The 19,594-nt window shown below is 63.2% G+C and overlaps 1 protein-coding gene across 1 annotated transcript; it reads right to left on the reverse strand.

Moving 5' to 3' along the window:
- Nucleotides 1-12,311: 12,311 nt before the first annotated feature.
- HMX1 (H6 family homeobox 1) lies at nt 12,312-16,037 on the reverse strand. Its single transcript, XM_045770858.1, has 2 exons — nt 15,641-16,037; nt 12,312-12,964 (listed from the first exon to the last, which is right to left on the reverse strand). The coding sequence occupies exons 1-2, from the start codon at nt 16,035-16,037 to the stop codon at nt 12,312-12,314; spliced, it is 1,050 nt and encodes a 349-aa protein (XP_045626814.1).
- Between the last annotated feature and the right edge of the window lie 3,557 nt (nt 16,038-19,594).

A 19,594-nucleotide genomic window follows, 5' to 3' on the forward strand; every position in this document is an offset into this window, starting at 1 on the left:
TCTCTCTATATATATATATATATGTATATATACACACACACACATAACCGCTTCTCTTTCTCTGGAGATCCCTAATACGATACGCAAGAACAACGTGAAGAAAAAGATATATTGGTGGGATATTACTTCTCCCACCAAGTTAAAAAACCTGGAATATAATGTACCAAAACCGATTCCGGCCTGAGCCAGCGAACTGCAAACTCTCCTTGTAGATACAATCACCACAAGAAATGCGTTTTGCACCCTGAAATAAAGCTGCGAATATAGAAACCTAAAAACCAATTTCAACAAATACTGCTAATCCCAGCAGGTGAGAAACCCTGGATTTCTTTTTTTTTTTTTCCTGGTAGCTTCACTATGCAGAGAACACACGCATGCAGGACCAGGAGTCACTGTAGACGGACAGGTGGCCGCCCTCATGAGGGTCTGGAAGGATGCTCCCGCCCGACCCCGGGCCTTCCCGGCCACGCGGAAGGCCCTTCGCTCAGACATTCCGCAGGGACGGATTGTCCAGGCTGCTTGGGCTCCTCGATGCATGAAGAGCCAGTGCTGTGCGCGTGCTTCACAGGCAGGGTTCACTCCGCAGGGAACCGGCTGTGCAAGACCTGCCCACAGCACATGGGTGGTGTGGGGATTAAACCACAGTCCCACTCACTGTAATAACTATTGGCTCTCCAATGATGAAGCACCCGTCAGGGGCAGCCTCTGAGCAGCTCACAGGGACAGAAGGGCCTGGTTCCTGCCCCCAGAGAGCTCCTCAGAAAGGAGTCAGAGGAGAAACAGCAGTGACCACAGAGACCAAGCAATGGGATGAGGGAAGGGCCGGTGCGCTGTCTGTCAGGGTGCGGGGAAGGGGTCTCTTAGCTGAGAGGGGGCAGGGTGGGGTGGGGGTCCAGGCAGGCTCACTGCACAATGAGCCCCCAGTTGCAGGAGCTGGTGGAGATTAAAAAAAAAATGTTCGCTTGATCTGGCACCCAGTCCCCTTGGTCCCCTCCCTAAAAGAGATATCCCAGGATCCCAGAGGGTTCACCCTCAGGAACTCCTTAGCCCCAGCCAGGGGCCGTGTTCCTGCAGGACCTTTGAAATTCAGAGTCTGTACCTGAGGCATTCCCTGCCCATAGGGTGTGAACCCAAGGGGGCCAAGCCCCAGAAGTCACAGAGGGAGGCTCCCCAAGGGGTGGGAGGGCTCAGAGAATGTGGGAGGTTGGGACTGAGGCCAGTTGCCGAGGGCCTTGCGAAGCCTTGGCCTCTGACAGTGGTATCCCAGCAGAGCTGGAACCAGGAAGGTCTTGTTGGAAGCCCCAGCAGACGCCCCACCCTCCCTCACCCCCCACCCAAGGTCATGGGGTCTCTGCGTGTTTATACCCACCCCCACTCCCCTGTACTCTGGAAGGGAGTTTGGGGACAGAGGAATGGCAGGTACAGAGAAAACAAAGGGGGAAATTAGTGGGGCGGGGCAGAGAATGTGATCCCGCAGCCCTCTGAACTCGGGTCCCCAGCTCAGCACCCAGTGCCGGAGGGAGGACAGCATTTTGAGGAGGGGGATGAAAGGACAGCGAAGGCTGGATGGTGTGAGCAGGACTCGTGAGCAAGGGGACTTCCCTTCTCCAGACACGCCACAAGCACCGGATAGGGTTCTTGAAAAACAAAACAAAGGACAAAAATGAAACCAACAGACAGCACCAGCACCCTCTGTAGCAGCAAGGGCAAGTGGGAGCAGACAGAGCCACCGCCACGAGGACGGCCACGGCCCCGGATGGGGGCTGGGGTGGGGAATCGCTTCTGGCTGGGGCTTGTATCCCTTTCTTGGAAGCAGAGGACATTTTAAACCCTGCTCCAGCATAATGTGGGCAAATTGTAACAGTAACAAGAAGGAAGGGGAGGAGGAGGGGAAAGGTACCGCAGATCTCTCCATTTAAATCCTCTAGACACTTATTGGACATTTTCCTTAAAAAAACGGATTCTGGTGGTGGCTACACGGGTGTGTACATCTGTTAAAACTCACCGTATTGTACTCTTCAGATGCGCGCTTTTCTCGGTAAGGAAGCGTATCTCCATTTTTAAGGAGCAGAGGGAGTCCTGCCACGAATACGGTTAAACGGCGGAATTTTGCGTCAAGCCCCGGCACTGCCCATTCTCAAAAAAATAAATAAATAATGGGGGGGGACAAATTATGGAAAACTCTGGCTATCAGGGTAGTCGGATTTGTGATGCCTCATTTTTTGTCTCTTTCCTATATTTTCTGAATTTTCTACAACGAACTGCGTTTCCTGCGGACCCTAAGGGACCCTCCCCAGGGAGGAGGCCGCGGAGGGGACGAAGGGGCGCAGGCGGGTCCGGCTGCCCGCGGCTTCCCGGGAGCGCTCTGCGCTCGCGCGGCCGCCGTCCTGGAGCGGATCCCCTGGCCGTGGCCTCCTCGCGGGGACCCGGGTCCCCGCGGCCCCGTGGCGCCGGCAGCCCTTCCGCGAGGCCACGGGGCTCCCCCAGCTTCTCGATCTCCCGCGGTTCTACCGCATCCGTTCTGAATTTTCCGCTCGGGGGAGCCCAGGGTCCCCTAGGGGGGGCCAAATGGCCGCAGCCCCTCCCCCGAGTGAGCCTACGCCCTCCTCCCGGAACGCGCTCCGCCAGTGGCGTCTACACCGGCAGCGCTGCGGCCGGGCCGGTCCCCGGAGCCGCGTCGCCACAGGCCGGCGGGTCCCAAAAGCGCGGGGCTGCGGGCGCGCGGGGGCGGCAAGGCCCAGAGAAGAGCGGGCGGAGGAGGGGTGAGGATCGGGGGCGGCTTTTAACGAAAAAGAAGTTGAATCATCAGCGAAACCATTAAGGCTAATGCGCTGCGCACAGACGCGGGATCAATGCCGGCCTCGGGGTCGCGGCGGGTGGAGGTAGGGGCCGCAGGGCCGACCGCCCCGCCCACTGGGGGGAAATGGATTCGCGCGATTTAAGAAACAAACTCGAACCCCAGTGAGCGGGGCCCGGATGTGCTGACGCCGCGGTTCCGCGCGGAGCGGGAGCCCCGAGAGCGGCTCCGGGAAGGGGGCGGGAAGCCGAGCTGAGAGCCCGGGAGACGCAGGGATGCGGGGAAGCAGAGCAGGGGCGAGCCGGGGCCGGGCCAACCTCGGCAGAACGAACCGGGCCGTGCGGCTGCGGTGCGCCCCGCGCCCCCACGGGAGGCCCCGTGAGCCCGGGAGGGGCCCGAGGCCTAAGCAGGACGGAGAGGCCCAGCTCCCGCCAAGCGCAGCCTCCTCGCTCGGCGACGGCAGGACGGGGAGGCTCGGCGGGGCCGCGCCCTGAGCTCACCACCTCTGGCCCGCAGGGTCAGGCCTCCCTCGCAGCGGCTGGGAGAGGTGGGCACGGTCACGCACAGACACACACAGACACACATTCCACCCCCTGGTCACAGGCTGAGGGGCGGGGGTCCTGGGGTCGAGTCCTGGGTGTTCCCCGGCCTGGCCCTACAGGAGAATCAGACTTTCCTGGGAGATCCTGGGAAGTGCGCGGGAAACCGGTCGGATATGGGGGAGCTCAGACAGGGCGCCAAGCAGAAGGGGGCCTCCTCAAAGGCCAGGGATCCGCGGGGGGCCTCCCGGTCCCTCCTCTTCACACTGGGGGGATAAAGGGAGAGCAATGGCCCTTCTCTTTCCTAGGGCACCTGGCCTGGCATGGGGCCTGCCTCCGGGCGCGGGACTAAACCACTGCTCGGTTCAGGAGCAGAGGGGAGAGGAGGCAGGTGGCTAGCTTCTGGCTTCTGAGGAGCCTGTCTCTGCCTTTCTTGGGGCCACATGGGGCTTATCTGTCAAGTGTGAACTGGAGGTGAGACAGACTGGCAAGGGTCCCTTTCCCGGGAGGGGGTCTGGGGATTTGCTGGGAGGTGGTTCGGAGGCTGTCACCTGCCCCCATGAGAATGGAATCTTTTCCAGCTGCCCCCATCTACAGAAACACGTTGAATCTTCACGAATCAGTGGGCCAGCATCCTTCCGCCCACCCCATCACCCCCAGCCCCAAGCTGACCAGGGTGCCCTCCAGTAATCCAACACACAGGTCTCTGCTGGTTTGGGGCTTCGCCCTTAGACCCCAGACATCCTAGAGGGTCTCAGAACACTCCAAGGAAGGCACTGGGCAGTCCTGGCCTTCTGGGGTACAGAGGTGCTGCCTCTAGAACCCCCATGTGGGGGATCCATGTAGGGAAAGAAAGGGCTACTGGAAGAGGGGGAGGCTTGAGGAAGGTTGAGGGAGAGGGGCTGGAGGATCTGGACCCGATGCGATGGATGCTCTTGCCCCCCAGTCTCCCCAACCTTAGCCCATGGCACATGGGCTCTCCCTGTTCCCTGGCCCCTGTCTTCACTGGAAGGAGAGCTGGGCACAGCTCTGCCTTCCCCTACATTTGGTCTGCGTAATCCGCAGTGGGACTGCTACTCCAACCTTCCTCATAAAATGGGAACATCACCCCCCAGGTTATTGTGGGGATGTTTTGAGGCAATTCAGGTGAAGTGCTTGATCAGCACCCCGCTGAAAGCAAGCCCCAGCGTAAGGTGGATGGGTTTAAGGGCCATCCACCATTCTGCAGTGGGCGGAGCAGGGCCCTGAGACTTACGGCTTTGGGCCAGGGTCAGCGTCCACTTCTGGATACGGAATTCCTGGGATTAGAGCCTCAATTGCCCATGGTAGGAGTGGGGGGGCACAGGCTTTTGGACACGCTGGGTCTCTGCCGGCGACCGGGCAAAGGGCGGAGGATTTATGTGCCTTGAAAAGTGGGGGCTTGGACCCTGGCGGGGCAGATGAAGGTGCTAGTGGTGCTTGCGGGGTCGGGGTGCAAAGGTGTTCATGGAGGGCTGTTGCGCATGCGTGCGGCAGCCTAAGGGCGAGGGTATGTGGGCATCCTCAGGTGCGCGCAGCGTGGCTGTCCCGGAGAACCAGTGCGAGTACGACTGTCAGTGGACGTTGGGGTCACTGGACTCTCTCCGCGCCCCAGACCGTGGGCCGAGTATCCCGGCAGTGCCACAGACGGGCGAGCTGATCTCAGAAAAGTGAAGTGAGTTTCCCACATCCACTCAGGCGCGGTTGACGGCGGTACACGGTCCGGCGATCTTAACTCTGGGCTCCATCCCACCGGGAGGGAAGAATGGAAAAGGAGGAGGCCAGATCGAGAGCCAGAGAGCACAATGGGGTGTAACCGCCTCCACCAAGAGCCGAGACTCGGGGCTAACCGCCAGCTCTCCACCTGCGTACGCCGCGAGCTTCGCTCCTCTCCAGCCCTCGGGTTTAATGCCGCCTCCTCCCAGAAGCCTTCCGGGACCCAGGCGGGCTCAGGCACCTCCGTTCTCCCAGGCCCCAGCCCCTGCCCTTAGCTTGAGCCCGTGGCCCTTCCCGGGCTGGAGGCTCGGAGGCCGTACGGATTCGCAGCGCCGGGCGGGAGGGGGGAGGAAACGGGCGGGGGAGTGAGGAGCTGGGAGCGGGAAGGGGCGAGGTGAGAACCTAGGGGCGGGGCCCAAAGGCTGAGCCAGACTCCGAGACGCCGCCGCGACGCCAGGTAAGCGAGGTTGGGGGACCAAGAGGGGGCGCGGGCGCCGGCGGGCAGGGTGGGAGCGGGGCCGGAAGGGCTGCGGGGAGGGGGCGGGGCACCCGAGAGGACAGCGGGCCCCGGGGGTGAGAAGCGGCCTTGGCCTTGCGCTGCCCCGCGGCCTGGGCAGGGTAGGAGGCCGCTCCGCGCCGGGGGTCCGCCGTGTCCCGGGAGCGGTGGAGCCGGCGCTATCGCCAGCTTCTCTCCTTCAAGCTCGGGCAGCCCCAAGGGACACTCAGGCCCGGAGAGGGGACGACCCCGGCCGCAGAGGCCCCGGGGCCAGCGCGGGGTCCGGAAGCGAAGCGGCGACACCGACTCCCCGCAGCCAGACCCGGGCGCCCCAGGCCTCGGCGGGTCGGGATTCGTGCGCTGCAGAGTACCCGCTTCCAGCGGCCTAAGTCGTGGAGACGTCTCCGAAAAGAAATAAAACCTTGAACGGAGGTCCCGTCCTCCCCCCGTCCCACCAGGGCAGATCCGAAGCGGGGGAGGAATCACATCCCGGAGAGGGGGAACTAGAACAAAGGGGGCTCGCGGTCGGCGGGGACGGACGGACGGGCGGGATCCTGGGCGCTGGAGGGCGGGAAGCTGAGAAAGAATGGAGAGAGATGGGGAGGCAGAGACCGACTAAATCGGGGAATCTGAGCGCGGAGGGTAACGCGCAGCTGGGCAAGCGGAGTCCGGGAGGCACCGCGGAGGTCGTGTGGGTCAGCAACTTCCGCTGGGCGCCCCCTCCAGGAAGCTGCGGAGACCCCGGGGAGACCCGTAATTCGGAGATGGGGCGTCTGCATCTGAGCAGCCCCTGCGTGCGCCTCGGCAGCTCCCCACTGGCCTCTCCCGGGGCCTCCCGCCTGGGCCCTCACACCCCCAGGATCCGGGAGTCGATGCCCTCACCAGGGGACGGGGCGCGCCCTTCGGACCGGTCTCTCTAGAGATGGAGTCCCCAGCACACGGGGGTCTCCGGGTCAGCCCTGGGCCACCCAACTCAGCTTCGGCCAGAGTCTGGGGCGCTGCGGTCCAGGGACGCCGAGAGCGCCAAGGAAGCACCGAGGAACCCACGACTCGGACGCGGTCCGGAGGGGCCGCCGCCGGGCTCATCTCCCAAACCCGAAGCGGGTTTGCGCCAGGCTGCACCGGCAGCGGGAGATCGCGGCCCGGGGGCGGCGCCAGCGATCCTGCCGCCCTGCTGCGTCCACCGCGGGACTCGGGGGACCTCCGCGAGGAGGGACCAGTGGGGAGGGGGTGGAGGAAGAGGAAGGCTGGAGACGGAAACAGATCTGCGGAGATGGTGTGCACGGGGTTTCAAGTGTTCGTTCGGGGCAAGCGGGGGGAGAAAGAAAGCGAGCAGGGTGTGAGGGGACCGAGGTCAGCCCCCTGATCGGAGGGAAGCAGCCAGCAACGGAAGCCGACCCAGGACTGCGAGAATCCGTCGCGGGGAGCACATCCCTCTGATGTTCCCCGGCGGTCGCTTTTTAAAGCACTTTTATCGCGGAAGTTCTCAAATATAAAACAAAGTAAAGGGAGCCTTAAAACGAATTCCCGGGTACCCACCCCCCATGTAACAATCAGCAACTCCTGACCCTCCCAGTACCATTTGCTCTGGCTTTCGATTCTACTACTGAATTAATTTGTTTATGCTGCTGCAATATTGGTAAGCAAGCGCATCGTTTCACTGGTGAATACGTAAGTGCAACGTTAACTGGTAAGAACTTTTTAGAACTAACCATGCAGCTCTAAATGGCCTCACAGTGAGTCCACAGTCTGGCCTGACACTCACAGCAGCGGACTTTAAATGGTGGAAACGCAGACACCATCCTTCTGGGTCAATTTTACTGCAATTGCCAGATGAACAATAATAAACACTATTATTTTTATGATAAAAAAAAAGAAACCAACAGAAATTGAGGCCAGCTTCTTCGGGAGCCGGTGAGGGCTGTGCAGCCGGGCTGCCCTCCCTCCCGTACCCCGTGCTCCGGCCAAGCCCTTCGCTGCCTCCAGGTTCTTGATTTTTCTCTGAGCCTTTGTCTCCCATGCCCCTCCCGATTCAGAGCTCAGCAGAGACCCTGGGTCAGTCCACCTGTGAGAGGCCGCCCCCTGTCCTTCTCCACCTCCCGGCGGACCCCTGCCCCCCTTACGCAGACAGCTTGGTGGCTGCTGGCGCTGGCCACGGGAGGGGCAAGGTAGCCAAAGGCAAGGATCCAGATGCTTCAGATGGTGGGAAGTAAGGGCAGGACACTGAGTAGCGCGCTTGCAGGGGAGAGGAACCCCAGTGTGGGGCCGGCCTCCCAGGATGGGCCACTGAACCCTTAGCACAAGGCGGAAGGAAGAAAGTTGAAGGGTCTCATGGCTGAGTGACCTCTCGGAGTCCCTGCCCCAGAGTCTCTGCCCTCTTGGAGCCTCAGTTCCCCTTTCTGCAGATTGCTGGATGGGGCCAGAAGGCCACTAAGAACACGTGGGGGCGGGGGAGATGCCTACAGACACCGGAGAGAGACAGAAGCCCACCTAGCTCTTCCTGCCTCCTTCCTGGTGCCCCCCTGCCTGACCAGCTCCCCGCCCCCTCCATGAACCCAGGCGTGTTTGCCTTCTGGGTAGCCTAGCTCTGGGACACCCTCTCCCCCACAGCCAGGCCGGGCTTGGCGGGAGGAGGTGGCGGCCACAGACCACCTGTAACCCACGCCTGCTGAGAAGGGTGGCCAATGCCCCTACCAGAACAGGCACCTCAGTGGGAGGCCCTGGGTGGGCTGCAGCACAAAGGCCAGAGCTCCCCATCCAAAGTGGAGGGGGTGGGGGCCGCTGGCTAGAAGGCCGGTTGTCAGGGTGCTTCTCCCTCCCTCGCCAGGGCTCTGGATGAGGCAGGCAGGAGTGAGCCCAGGGTGCTGCCTGCGCTCTCAGCCCTGGGCCTGGCATGGCCAGGGCCAGGCGGCTCAGGCGGGCAACACTCTCGGAGAGGAATAGGGCAGACGGGTCTGCTCCAGGCAGGTCTGGTTTTATGCTGAGAGGGATCCTGGCTGGGAATCCTTGCCAGATTGCAATTCTCCATTTGCCCTTCACCTAAGGAGGGACCCCAGCCCTTTGTGACCTTTCCCCATGCCTCGAGGGTGACTTCCACCTTCTGAGGTCCTGGGGACAAGCTCTGGGAGGGGGGCTGATTCTCCAAGTTCTTTTCAGCACGGCATTGGAGACGGGTGGGCACTGAGAGGTGGAGAGGGGTGGGTCACTCCCCAATCCTGCATCACGGTGGGAGGGTGTCCCCATGGCACTGGCCCCAGGAGCCTCGTCACCTTGCTCAGATCAGAGAAAGTGAAGCATTTACAGATTACAGACCCCCATCCTCACACAGGTCTGTCAGGGGGAAACCGGGGCCTGGAGGAGAGGAGGGGTTTGCTCGAGGTCACTGAGGGAGTGGGGCTGGGCCTGGGTCGGGGTGGGCCTGCCCCCAGGTGTCCAGAGTCTGTTGGCCCTTCTGGGCTCCGGGACTCGGCAACCAGCAGCCCCAACGCAGTCCAGTCCGCCGTGGCCGAGATTGGGCCTCCTATAAGGAGGAGGTGAAGTTGGTGGGTTCTAGAGGGGGGAGGGCAGGTGCGGTGGAAAGCGATCCAAGACACTCATAGTCTGCCTGGAGCAGAGCTGACGTGCCCCAGGCTCCTGGGGATGGATGTTGCTGAAGCTCGGGGCGCATCCCCAGCCTGGTCCCGTGTGCCCTCTAGGGCTTCCTGGGCTGCGAGTTACGCTTTGCTCCGCTCTGCTTTTTGGCACCCCTGCTGCGACACCCAGGATGCTGGCTCAGTCTGGCGGAGAGCCGGCCTAAGCCAGGTTTGCATCCGCCGTCTGTACTCCAAAGTTAGGCTCCTCGCTCCAGGCCCTTGCCGCACAGCCAACAGCCCCTCTTTCCACCTCCTGGCTCCCTCCATCGGAGGACTTCAGAGCCCCCGAAAGCAGGAAAGCCTCTCTACATGTCAACTTCTCACTACTCCATTGAAAGACACAGCCCTTCGTCTAAACCCGATGGGAATCTACAGCTTCGGTCCCTTCCTCCCTCTGATGCGGTGACAGACACAGGCTGGGCGGCAGGGTGAAAGGGGTCCCTTGGCTGGCTGGCTTCCTGGGAGGCAAAGGGGATTTCCTAGACGCGGCACCTGCACTCTCCTCTCCCTTCTCCTGCACCTGTGGCCCCAGCAGTGGCCCCGAGGGACATCTGCTGGTGTGGACGCACCCACTGCCGAGGGTGACCCTCCTTGGGACCTCAGTCACACTGCAGTCAGTGGGGAGCTGCGGTCAGCAGGGTCTCCAGGCCACCTCGGGACTGTACCCGCATCAGACACAAACAGTTGAATAAAATGGTTGCATCGTAGTGATAATCCCTCTGACTTGGGCTTTAATTGCATTATTTAAGGTCCAAAAGTCCCCGTGACCATAGCTGTTCCTGAAAACCGTTTCCTCTCTCTACCATGGAGAGGGTGCTCCGCAGAACTCCCGAACCAGCCTGGTGCATGCAGGTAAAGAGGCAGAGCGAATGGCACTTCCGGCAGGGCCTGCGCTGGCCCCGGAGGCCGCAGCCCAGGCAGGCTGGCGGAGTCTTTTCGTCCTTTTGAGGACTGGCAGTGGTGTGTCTGCCCCAAGAACAGAGGGGAAAGGTCTCAGGTGGAGCCCGAGACAAGAGTGTGGAGGCCTTCCCAGGGCAGGGTGGGGAGAGTGGGAGGGAACAGGGGGGGGGTCGGTGCTGCCCATGGAGGGGCCTACTGGGCACCCCATGTCCCCCTTGGCCGCTGACCAGGAGTCACGGCCTTCGAAAATAACTAGCAGCAAGTTCGTTTTATTGAAGCAGATCAGAAGTCCCGCCCAAAGTCGAGTGAAACCTAGTCTGGAGAAAAGCAGCCTGGGGCAGCTCCCCCCCACACACACCAAGGAAGAGGAGAGCTGGCCCCTGAAGGGCCCAAGGAAGGCTGAGGTGGCCTCTGCAAATGCACCTCTGGGGTAGGGGGTTGGGGTGGGGGAGGGACCCCGGGAATCTCTCTTGTGCTGAGGGCCCTGTGAGCCAAGGCAGGGACCCACAGGGGCAAGGACCACCCACCCCCAGGGGCCCCACTTTCTGGGCCTGGCCTTGGGGCACTGGGAGCCTACTGGTGCTGGGGCAGGGGATGATTCCGGGTCAGGGAGCTGGATGGCAAGGGCAGACAGACAGATGGACCGCCAGCCCAGAGAAGAACCCTGTGGCGCCTTGTCCTGGGCCGTCTGGCGCCACCGCTGAGAACACGGAGCCCCTAGTGTGGTCCGGTTACTGCGTATCTCAACCCAGGAGCCAGAAGCCGAGGGACAGACAGGTTTTCAAGGGGGCTTGATTCTGTCACAGAAGTGACCCTTTCCAGCCCCAAATGACCTCTCTCCCCAACGAGAGAAGCATACCCCATAAAGGGTCCATCATCTCACCCCTCTTGCAGGGAACCCTGTATTCACCCTGTGACCACCTGGCTTGGGGCTGATGGTGGCTGGATGGCCACCGTAATCCAGATTATTGGAATAAGCTTTTGTCCAGAGCCCATAATCTCAGGCCCCGAGTTGGGGCTTTTGCCCACAGGTCTGGATCCCCCAAACTTGCTAGAGAGGGCGAGGAGAGGCTGGAGAGAGCATTCCCCACCTGACCTTGCTGGGAGTGTCAGGTTCAGGCCAAAAGAAAAACCCACATAGTTAGAGATGGCTATCAAGGAAGGGGCAGTGGATGTGGGGGCCACACAGCCGGCAGCCCCTGTACTGCTCTACCTTCACCTGACTCATGGCTTTGGGTTTTGTGGAGACCCCGGAACTGTGGGACACAGGACACACAGTCCCCTCCTCCCCCCCAACCCTTTACCTTCCCCTTGAAAAGTCCCCGGAGGTCCTGAGGGGGATGTGGGGGCTGGAGCGGGGAGTCCCCAGACCTCGACTCCTGCCTACCCTTACCACCTTGCCACCGGTCCCTGGTCCTTGGTCAGCACTGGAAAGAGCTCCAGGAAGGAGGCACAGACGGCACCCACCCTGGCCGGCTATCGAGGAGAGGCCCGCCCCAGTGATCACGAAGCAGCAGAAAACAGTCCAGAAAACGTCCCTTTTATTCCATACGCAAATAAGTAGATTCATGTTTAAAAAAGTCTTCCCCAAAAGAACTGGAGGCCAGGTCCCAGGAGAGAAGCCCCAGTCCAGCCCTGTCTGCAGAAGGGACACTGACGCAAGCGCCACCAGCCGGGTCTTCGCCCCTTCCCCTGCACAGGGGCGCTCTCCCTGGGGTTCTCCCTCTGCGGGGCCCACTGGCAAGGCCCTGAGGCTGGTCACAGTCCTCCGGAGGCCTGCTGTCTGGGGTCCGGCACAGTCCTGGGAAGGGACGTGTATGTTGGGTGGGGGCCGTGTTGGGGAGTGGTCACCTTGAAGCACCTTGGACAGCCTGTTTGCCTTTGCGGGGCACTGGGCCTGGGTGCTCGCTGGCTGCAGCGGGTCTGGCTCAACTTGCTCCCTAGTGGAGGCCTGTCCTGCGCGGGCTCTGGGCTGCCTGGTGCACAGTCTCTCCGGGATGCCCTCTTCCCTGCCAGGGGTCCAGCCTGTCTGGGTGCCACGGTGAAGACATCTCTGTTACATTCTGGACGAGCTTCGGACAGGGCTCTGGCCAGCACAGCAGCCTGTGATCAGGCGCAGAGGGGCCCTAGGAGCTCCTGGCCCTCCCCCAGCTTTATGTAGGCCGCCCTAGAGGTCCCCAGCGGCTCCAGGGAGCGGGCCCAGCGGGTGGGGCTCACACAAGGCCGGGCATCTGTGCCCGCAGGAAGGGCACGGAGGCAGCTGCCGGGAAGGCGGCCAGCGGGTAGGCGAGGGCCCCGGAGAAACCAAGCAGCGGCGGGGGCGGCGCGGGCGCGGCGGGCGCCAGCGGGAAGGGCAGCGCGGCGGCGGCCGGGGGCCCAGTGGCGGCCCCGGCCGGGGGGCTCTCGTGGTAGAGCACCGGCACGCGGACGAGGCGCTGCGCGCCCGGTGGGGACAGGCTGGCCGCCTCCAGCTCGGCCGCCAGCTGCCGTTTCCACTTGTTGCGACGGTTCTGGAACCAGATCTTGACCTGTGTCTCGGTGAGCTGCAGGGAGGCGGCGAGGCCCGCGCGCTCCGCGCTGCTCAGGTAGCGCTTCAGGTCGAAAGTGGACTCGAGCTGGAAGACCTGGCTGCGCGAGAAGACCGTGCGCGTCTTCTTCTTGCGACCGCCGCCGACGCCGCCACGGGCCTCGCCCGCCACGGCGGGGGCCTCGGCCAGCTCCACCGCCTCCTCCGCGCCAGCCGCTGGGCCCCGCGTCGCCAGCTCGGCTGCCTCTCGCTGCACCGCTCCCGGCCCGGGGCCCCGCTGCCAAGCGCCCTCGGCGCGGCCCATCTCCTCGCCCGTCTCTGGTGAGTCCCGGTCGCTGGCTGCAGGGGAGAGAGGGGCACAGGGTTGGTTCTGGGGCTGATCCCCAGACCCAATCACTGCGGCCGGCTGCCCCCCAACCCATGGGCTCACCCACAGCTGCCAGCAGGGAAATAGTCCCCGCGCAGGGCCCTGCATCCCGCTCGGCTGCTTGGAGATCTCGCCCAGACATGGAGAAAGGCAGAGGTAGGAAGAGGTGAGCTGGAAGACCAGAGAGCAATACTGGAAACCAACGGGCTGATAACACTCTCACTCAGAGCTGCACATCCACGCCAGAAGACGAAAGGGGAAAGAGGAAAGAAAAGAAACACAAAAATGCAAACAGAAAGAAGAAAGATTCCAGAAACCACTGGCTCGGCACTGAACCAGGACAGAGCCTCGCAGGCACCATGCCGCTGGGAGGAAGGATGTCCTCCCCTCCGGGACACCTGTGTGCACTGGAAAACAAACAAGGGCACCCTGACTTCCCAGCACCCAGCCCTACACCAAGGGCCCCAGACACAGAACTAGAGACCCGCCTCCATGACACTCCTCATCCGCTTTCAGAAGCAGAGGCAAAATTCCCGCTTGCATGGAAACATCCCACAGAAGAATAAATGCAAACAGTCCCCCAAACAAAACTCCAGGTGACACTGGGATACCCACCCACTCCCCACTTCCTGTAACCCTCACCCAAATACCCACAGAGGCCTACGTGTCCACTCTCCCCCCAGTACAAATACAAACGGGGCTCTGCAAAAACACAACGGCTGCACCGCATCCCAACCACTGTGTGCAGCTGTGGTTGAGCCCATGGCCTCGGGGTTACAGAAGGCTGCAGGGGTTCCTGAGCTCCAGCCCCAAATACTGAACTCCACCTGGTCTCCCACCACTAAGGAGATGCCGCCCAGGACTGGCAAGGGATGGTGGCTCCGGGTGAAAGAGCCGCCCAGGTCACAGCGCTAGTCCAGATTCCAGGCTCCCCTTGAAGACTGCAGCGGCCAACATGCAGGATTCAGGCCGCCCGGGCCAGCTTGCCCTTCTGCCTCGCCTTGGCCTGAGCCTCCCCTCCCGCACCCCCCCCCCCCCCGCCAAGGCTTGCCAGGTCTAAGCGGAGTTTGGCCCCTCCAGCCCCTCCAGCCCTCGGAAGCCAGTGGTGTGCCGGCAACGTGAATGTTTACAAGATATGGCAACACCGTTGGGCTTGTGTGTGTGGCCTGGGCCATACCCCAGTGCCCCCGGAGGCGTGCAGATTCGCGGGCGCCCCTGCCCAGTCCCGGTGGTGCGAGCCCTCCCAGTGCCTGACCGGGAGTCAGGTTCCAGGCTACCAGATAGGAGGAGCCTCTCCTCCCCATCACACCCGAAGCCCCCAGACTCACAGCGGCCCACGCACTATCACGAGACAGCGCGCCATGCCTGCCGGCTCTGGGGGAACCCTGGGCCCTAACCCGCATTGCACGAAACAAGAAGCCACATCGTCAGGAGCTGCTACCCGGGCTGCAGGGGGAGAACACCCTGGGGCAAGGTGGGGACACATCTCACCCTGCCAGACCTTCTCAGAAACACTCCCAGGGGGGCACTAAATGTGATCGCTTGATTTCAGGGAAACCACCGAGCCCTGATCCAGTATACGTGAAAGGGGGGGGCAGACTTTTCTGGGTATGGGCTCTGTGAGGTGGGTCCCTTTGCAGAAGGGTCACTCCCGCTCCAGAGAGGGGGTTTATTCAAGAGGTGAGAGGGGTCTGGCCACCTACCCTCCAGCGCACACTAATGGATTTTGGAGCAAGAGCCTGGAAGATCTTCAGCTGACTTTATAGTGTGTGTGTGGGGGGGGGGGGTTGCGGGCCAAGCCTGGGGGCCAGCACTGGAAGAACTTCCTGGTGTTCCTCCCAGGGGTCTTCCTCCAAAGGGCAGGTCCCCAAGGGAGGCAATGAGCCCTGGGCGACAGAGCAGAACTCAGGGCAAGAGGGGTGGGCAGCTCTGGGGCTGAGAACCCCCCACTCCCAGCTTCTGAGCCCTCAGCAGGGAACAAAGGCATGGGAGGGGGAGGGGCAGAAAAGGAAGAGAGAGGGGTGGGACTGGGGGCTTCAGAACAGGCTCCCTTCTTGCCTAGGAGGACCAAGAGGGAGGCCCAGTGGGCCCTAGCCCATCTGCAGCTCTCAGAGGAGATGGGATTTGGGGGCACAGCTTCTCCCCCTCCACTATCCAGTCCCCCAACAGTGGCTCCCTCTGCTCCAGCCCCTTCACGTTTCGGGTTGGACTCTACTTTGTCCTCATTTCTTCTGCTGCCCGTTACCTCCCTGTCTGCTCACCATCACCCACAGGGCTTGTGTCTGGTCTTCTCTTTTCCTCTCTCCTCACATCCCTCTCCTTCTTCCTCCATCCCTCCCTCTTCTCCCACCCTCTCCCTGCTCTCCGTCTTTCCCAGTCTTTTTCCAGGCCCCTTCCCTCGCTCTGCTTCAATGGTCCGTCGTCCCCGGTCCCGGGCTCCTCTCCGCAGGCTCTCCAGCCTCGCTGGGACTCGCAGAGCCCGCCGACGGGTGACGCCGAAGCCTTGTGGGGACTCTGTCCCGGGGAGCGGACCTCCAAACCCGCCCCGCTACACGCGAGGAGGAGAGTGGCCCAGAAAGGCCTCCGACGGACCCAAAGCCCTCGAGCACAGTCCCTGCCGGCCCACCGCTCCCGGCGCCCCCACTCACTGTCCGGACTGAGGCCGCCTCCGTAGCCGCCGTGCGCCCGAGGGTACCAGCGCGTCGCGCCGCCGCAGCCCAGCGCGTAGGGCGGCCCGGGCCCGGGGGGTGGCCGGGGACCGAGGCCCAGCGCGCCCGGCCCGAGCAGGGCCCGCGCCCGCGCCTCCCCGGTGGGCCCCGCGCCCGCGCGCAGCTGCCGCCGCCGTTGCAGCCGCCGCCGCCGCAACTGCTCCGCGTCCTCGTCCTCCGGGTCGTCGTCGTCCTCCTCCTCGTCCTCGCGGCCGCCGCCGCCGCCCTGGGCCGCCCGCCTGGAGCCCTTGGCCTCGGCTGCTAGCAGGTTCTCGATGAGGAAGGAGGAGGCGCGGGCCGGCGTGGCACGCCCGGGCTCCGTCAGCTCGTCCGGCATCGCGGCTGCGAGCCCGTCGGGCTCTGCCGGGCTCCTCGGGGTCCCGGGCCCCCGCCTGGGACAGTGGCGCGCGGCTCCCCGGCGCACGCGCGGGCCGGGCCTGCAGCCGCCGCCGGGAGCGCTGGCGTCGAGCCCCGCCGGGCGGGCGGCGGCCTCGGCGCGGGGCTGGGCTGGGCCGGGAGCGGGTGCGCGCCGACAGCCGGCCGGGCAACCGCCTCGCTAGCCTTTCACGTCGCCGCTCTGGTCGCCGCCCGGGCCGGCCCCGCTGGGGGCGGGGAGGGGCGGGGGAGGGGCCGGCAAGGGCGGGGCGGGGCGGCGCGGGCCGGGCGGGTCGCCGGCGCAGCCCGAGGACGCCGCGGCGGGCCCCGAGCTCGGCCGCTGCCCGGAGACGCCGCCGGAGCCGGAGCGCGCGGGCGGTCGCGCGGCCGAGGGCGGGCGGCGGGAAGGCCCGGGCCGGGGGTCGCGGCGGGGTCGGCCCAGCGTGATCCATTCCCCGAGCCTTCGCCGCCCGGGCCGGGGGAGGAGGGCGGGGGCGGGGCCTCGGCCGGGCGGCCGCCCATTGGCCGCGGGGCCCCGATGAGAGGCGGGCTGGCCAATCACCGTCCCGCCGCGGTCGTAATTGCCTCGCCGCGGGGAGAGTGTTGGACCAAGCGTGAGTAACTATGCGCGCGCTCGCGAGTGTGGTATGTGCGTGTGTGCACGTGTGTGTGGATGTGCGTGTGCACAGGGGGCGTAAAGACCCCGGGACTTCCAAGAAACCGTCAGAGACTGGGCCACAGCCATTTTTTTAAAGACTCTTGGTGTCGGGGCTGCAAAGCTGTGGCATATTTCAATATTTACACTTAATAAAATATGCTTTCCGTGCCAAATGCGGTGCCATACAACTCTCTCGTGCCAGGCTCAGTCTCAGAACGTAAGGAAATGTTCGCCCCCACCCCCGCTCCCCCTGCCCGCAGCGCGCCCGAAGACCCGCGGAGTGCGAGCGGCTCCCCAGAGTCCCGCTCCCAGGCAGGCCCGGGCATTAGTCGGCGGGCGGGAGCTACTGCCCCTGGCCGAGGAAGTCTTGGGAGCAGGCCCCATCCCACACTGGGCCTCCGTTTCTAGACTGAACCCGTGGCGAGTCTCCTCCCCTTTCTGCAGCAGGGAGCGCGGGGACAAAAGTGCATCCCGGCCCACGCCGCCACCCTTGGGGCTGTGTCCGCTCAGGAGTAACCTTGTGACCTGGCTCGCAGCGCGGTCGCGCGGGTGGAGCCAGCTTCATCGGACGAGGGTTATCTCAGAGAGATACATCCTGCCCCCCCCCCCAGTGCCAGCCAGGGGCCTCCAGTCCAACCGAGTGCTGCCCGCGTTCTCCCGGAAGGGCTGCAGGGCTGCAGGGCTGCAGGAGGGCTCCTGGCTCGTTACAAGTCTGTGATCAGCCACCGCACAGGAGCATCGACCCCATTTTCCAGAAGGGAAAACAGAGGCGAGGTGAGCAGAGACTACCCCAGACGGTAAGTAGCTCTGGCAGGCCTGTAATTCCAGTTCCTCCCAGCGCGGAGGGCCCGAAGTCGGGTGGGGGAGCCGAGTGGTGAGGCCCGGACACCAAGCCAGGACAAGGCATAGACGGCGGGACTCTGCAACGCTGGGCGCCCTGAGTGCTTTCCCTGGAGTGCCTGCCTCCAGCCAGCTTCCCCTGGTCAGCCTCTCACCAGCCCGGGAGTTCCCGGTGCTGGCACCGACATGGGGGGGTGCGTTTCTGCAGCCTGGAGAACCAGATGCTGGGCGGGTCTTCTCTGGCCCTCACATTCTGCCCCAGAAAGGACAAAGACCGTAAAAGACGGGGACTCACCCCAGCCTGGAGGCAGACACAGGGATGAAGGTTCTTCCCACTTTGTGTAGAAAAGGATGCCGAGCAAAAGTGGAGACAGCTGGGGTCTTAGGGAAGAGCTGGGGTCTCCCAAGTATTGTTCCCTGGGGGCACCCAGGGTCAGAGAAACTCCAGGGGTAGAGCCAGAAGGGGCTAAGCCCAGGGAAGAAATGGCAGCCTCAGTCCTTTGGGAAGGGAAGTGCTACCCCGGGGCTAATCGCACGGTGTAATCTGATCAGACGGAGCGTACTTCTGATAGTTGAGGAAACTGAGGCCAGAGACAGACCCAGGTAGAAAGACAATGGCTGTGGGGTGGGTGGCTTCCAGTAACCACCTACTTAAGGCAAATTGTCCTGGGCCCACCTTCTGCACATTTGAGAGGTTGGTGCCCTTACTCCCGTTATTTCCACGCACCCTGAGAGTGGGGGCTTCCTTGGGAGTCTGGGTTTTAATTCTCTCTGCCCTCTGGCTGTGCGGCCCTGGGTAGGGCGCCTCCCCTCCGATCTGGGTTTTTTCTCCTATGAACCTCTGGTAGGAAGCGCCCTGCCTCGGCAGACTCTTGGGGAGGCTGGGCGCACCCAGGACGGGGTGAGGAAGGTCGGGGTGCGAGGGGACAGGCTGAACGCGAGCGGAGAAGCCTGGGCCTTCTCGCCGCCTCCCAGTGATTGCGGAGGGCGCGGCACCGGTTCGCCAAGACTGTGACGGCAGAGCCCAAGTGCTCCGCGCAGTCATCGAGAGAGCGGGCAGATGGTCGCCTCTGGGGCGCGGGGTCTGTTATGGAGGGGAGGGAGCCGCATGGTGCTCGCCCAGGCCTCCTGCCTCTGTGCGCCACGCGGGTCCCGGAGGACAGCCCCCCGTCCAGGTGGGAGGAGAAGCCGGTTCTGAGACAGGCGTGCGGGGAGAGGCAGGAGCCAGGGACCACAGCCGTGGAGGCTTTGCGCCTTCTGCCCGGTGGGCCACTCCAAGGGCTGACTGTTCTCAACCCCAGGACAGTCTCCCACAGTGGGTCCGCGGTCGGGGCACTCTCTGCAGACTGACCCCGCCACGACAAGGCCCTGACCTGAGCGGGGTTTCTGGCACTCAGGGGGCCAGAGCTCAAGTTTTCAGTCACCCTTGAGCGTGGGGCAGAGGGACCCCTGGTGCAGAAAAGCAGAGCCTCCAAGTCAGGTTGTCATCTCTCTGCGTCTCCAGCTCTGTGAGGCACCCCCACGGCCACCCTTCCTTACTTCTCGGTCCACTCTTGTCCTTCCTTTACCCACTCCAGCTCTCTCTCTCCCCTGTGCAGGGGGACCCCGTAGAGTCCCAGCAAATTGTCCTAGAGGACACCCAGTGCTCTTCTCGGCCGGACAATGAGCAGGGACCGGGCCTTGTCACCTGGGTCCCAAGTGCCTAGCTCAGGGCTGATAGCCACAGATGCCCCATAGCGCAAAGAAGTGCTGGTGGGAATCGTCCCTGCAGCTCCGATCAGGAGTCGGCAAACCGCAGCCGGCCACCACCTGTTGTGTGTGGTCTTAATAAGCCTTTTTAAAAAAAATAATTTTAGGGAATGTCCACGTTTATGTATTCATTTTTTATATTTAAGTAATCTCTACACCCACCGTGGGGAATGTCCACTTTTACATTCAAATTCCGTCTTACTCTTGCTTCCTTCATCTCTTTCCCCAGTCCCATTTGTGCTTAGCTCCCCCTGACGCCGACCCACACGCCT

The sequence above is a fragment of the Ursus americanus genome, chromosome 8 (assembly GCF_024610735.1).
Source record: "Ursus americanus isolate L20-20 chromosome 8, mUrsAme1.1.p, whole genome shotgun sequence".
NCBI lineage: Eukaryota > Metazoa > Chordata > Mammalia > Carnivora > Ursidae > Ursus > Ursus americanus.

Excerpts from the sequence above, each read along its gene's own strand:
- HMX1 (XM_045770858.1), bottom strand. The coding sequence starts at position 16,037 with ATGCCGGACGAGCTGACGGAGCCCGGGCGTGCCACGCCGGCCCGCGCC. Across the intron at positions 12,965-15,640 it reads AGGCGGCCTCAGTCCGGACA|CCAGCGACCGGGACTCACCA; the intron begins GTGAGTGGGGGC and ends TCTCCCCTGCAG.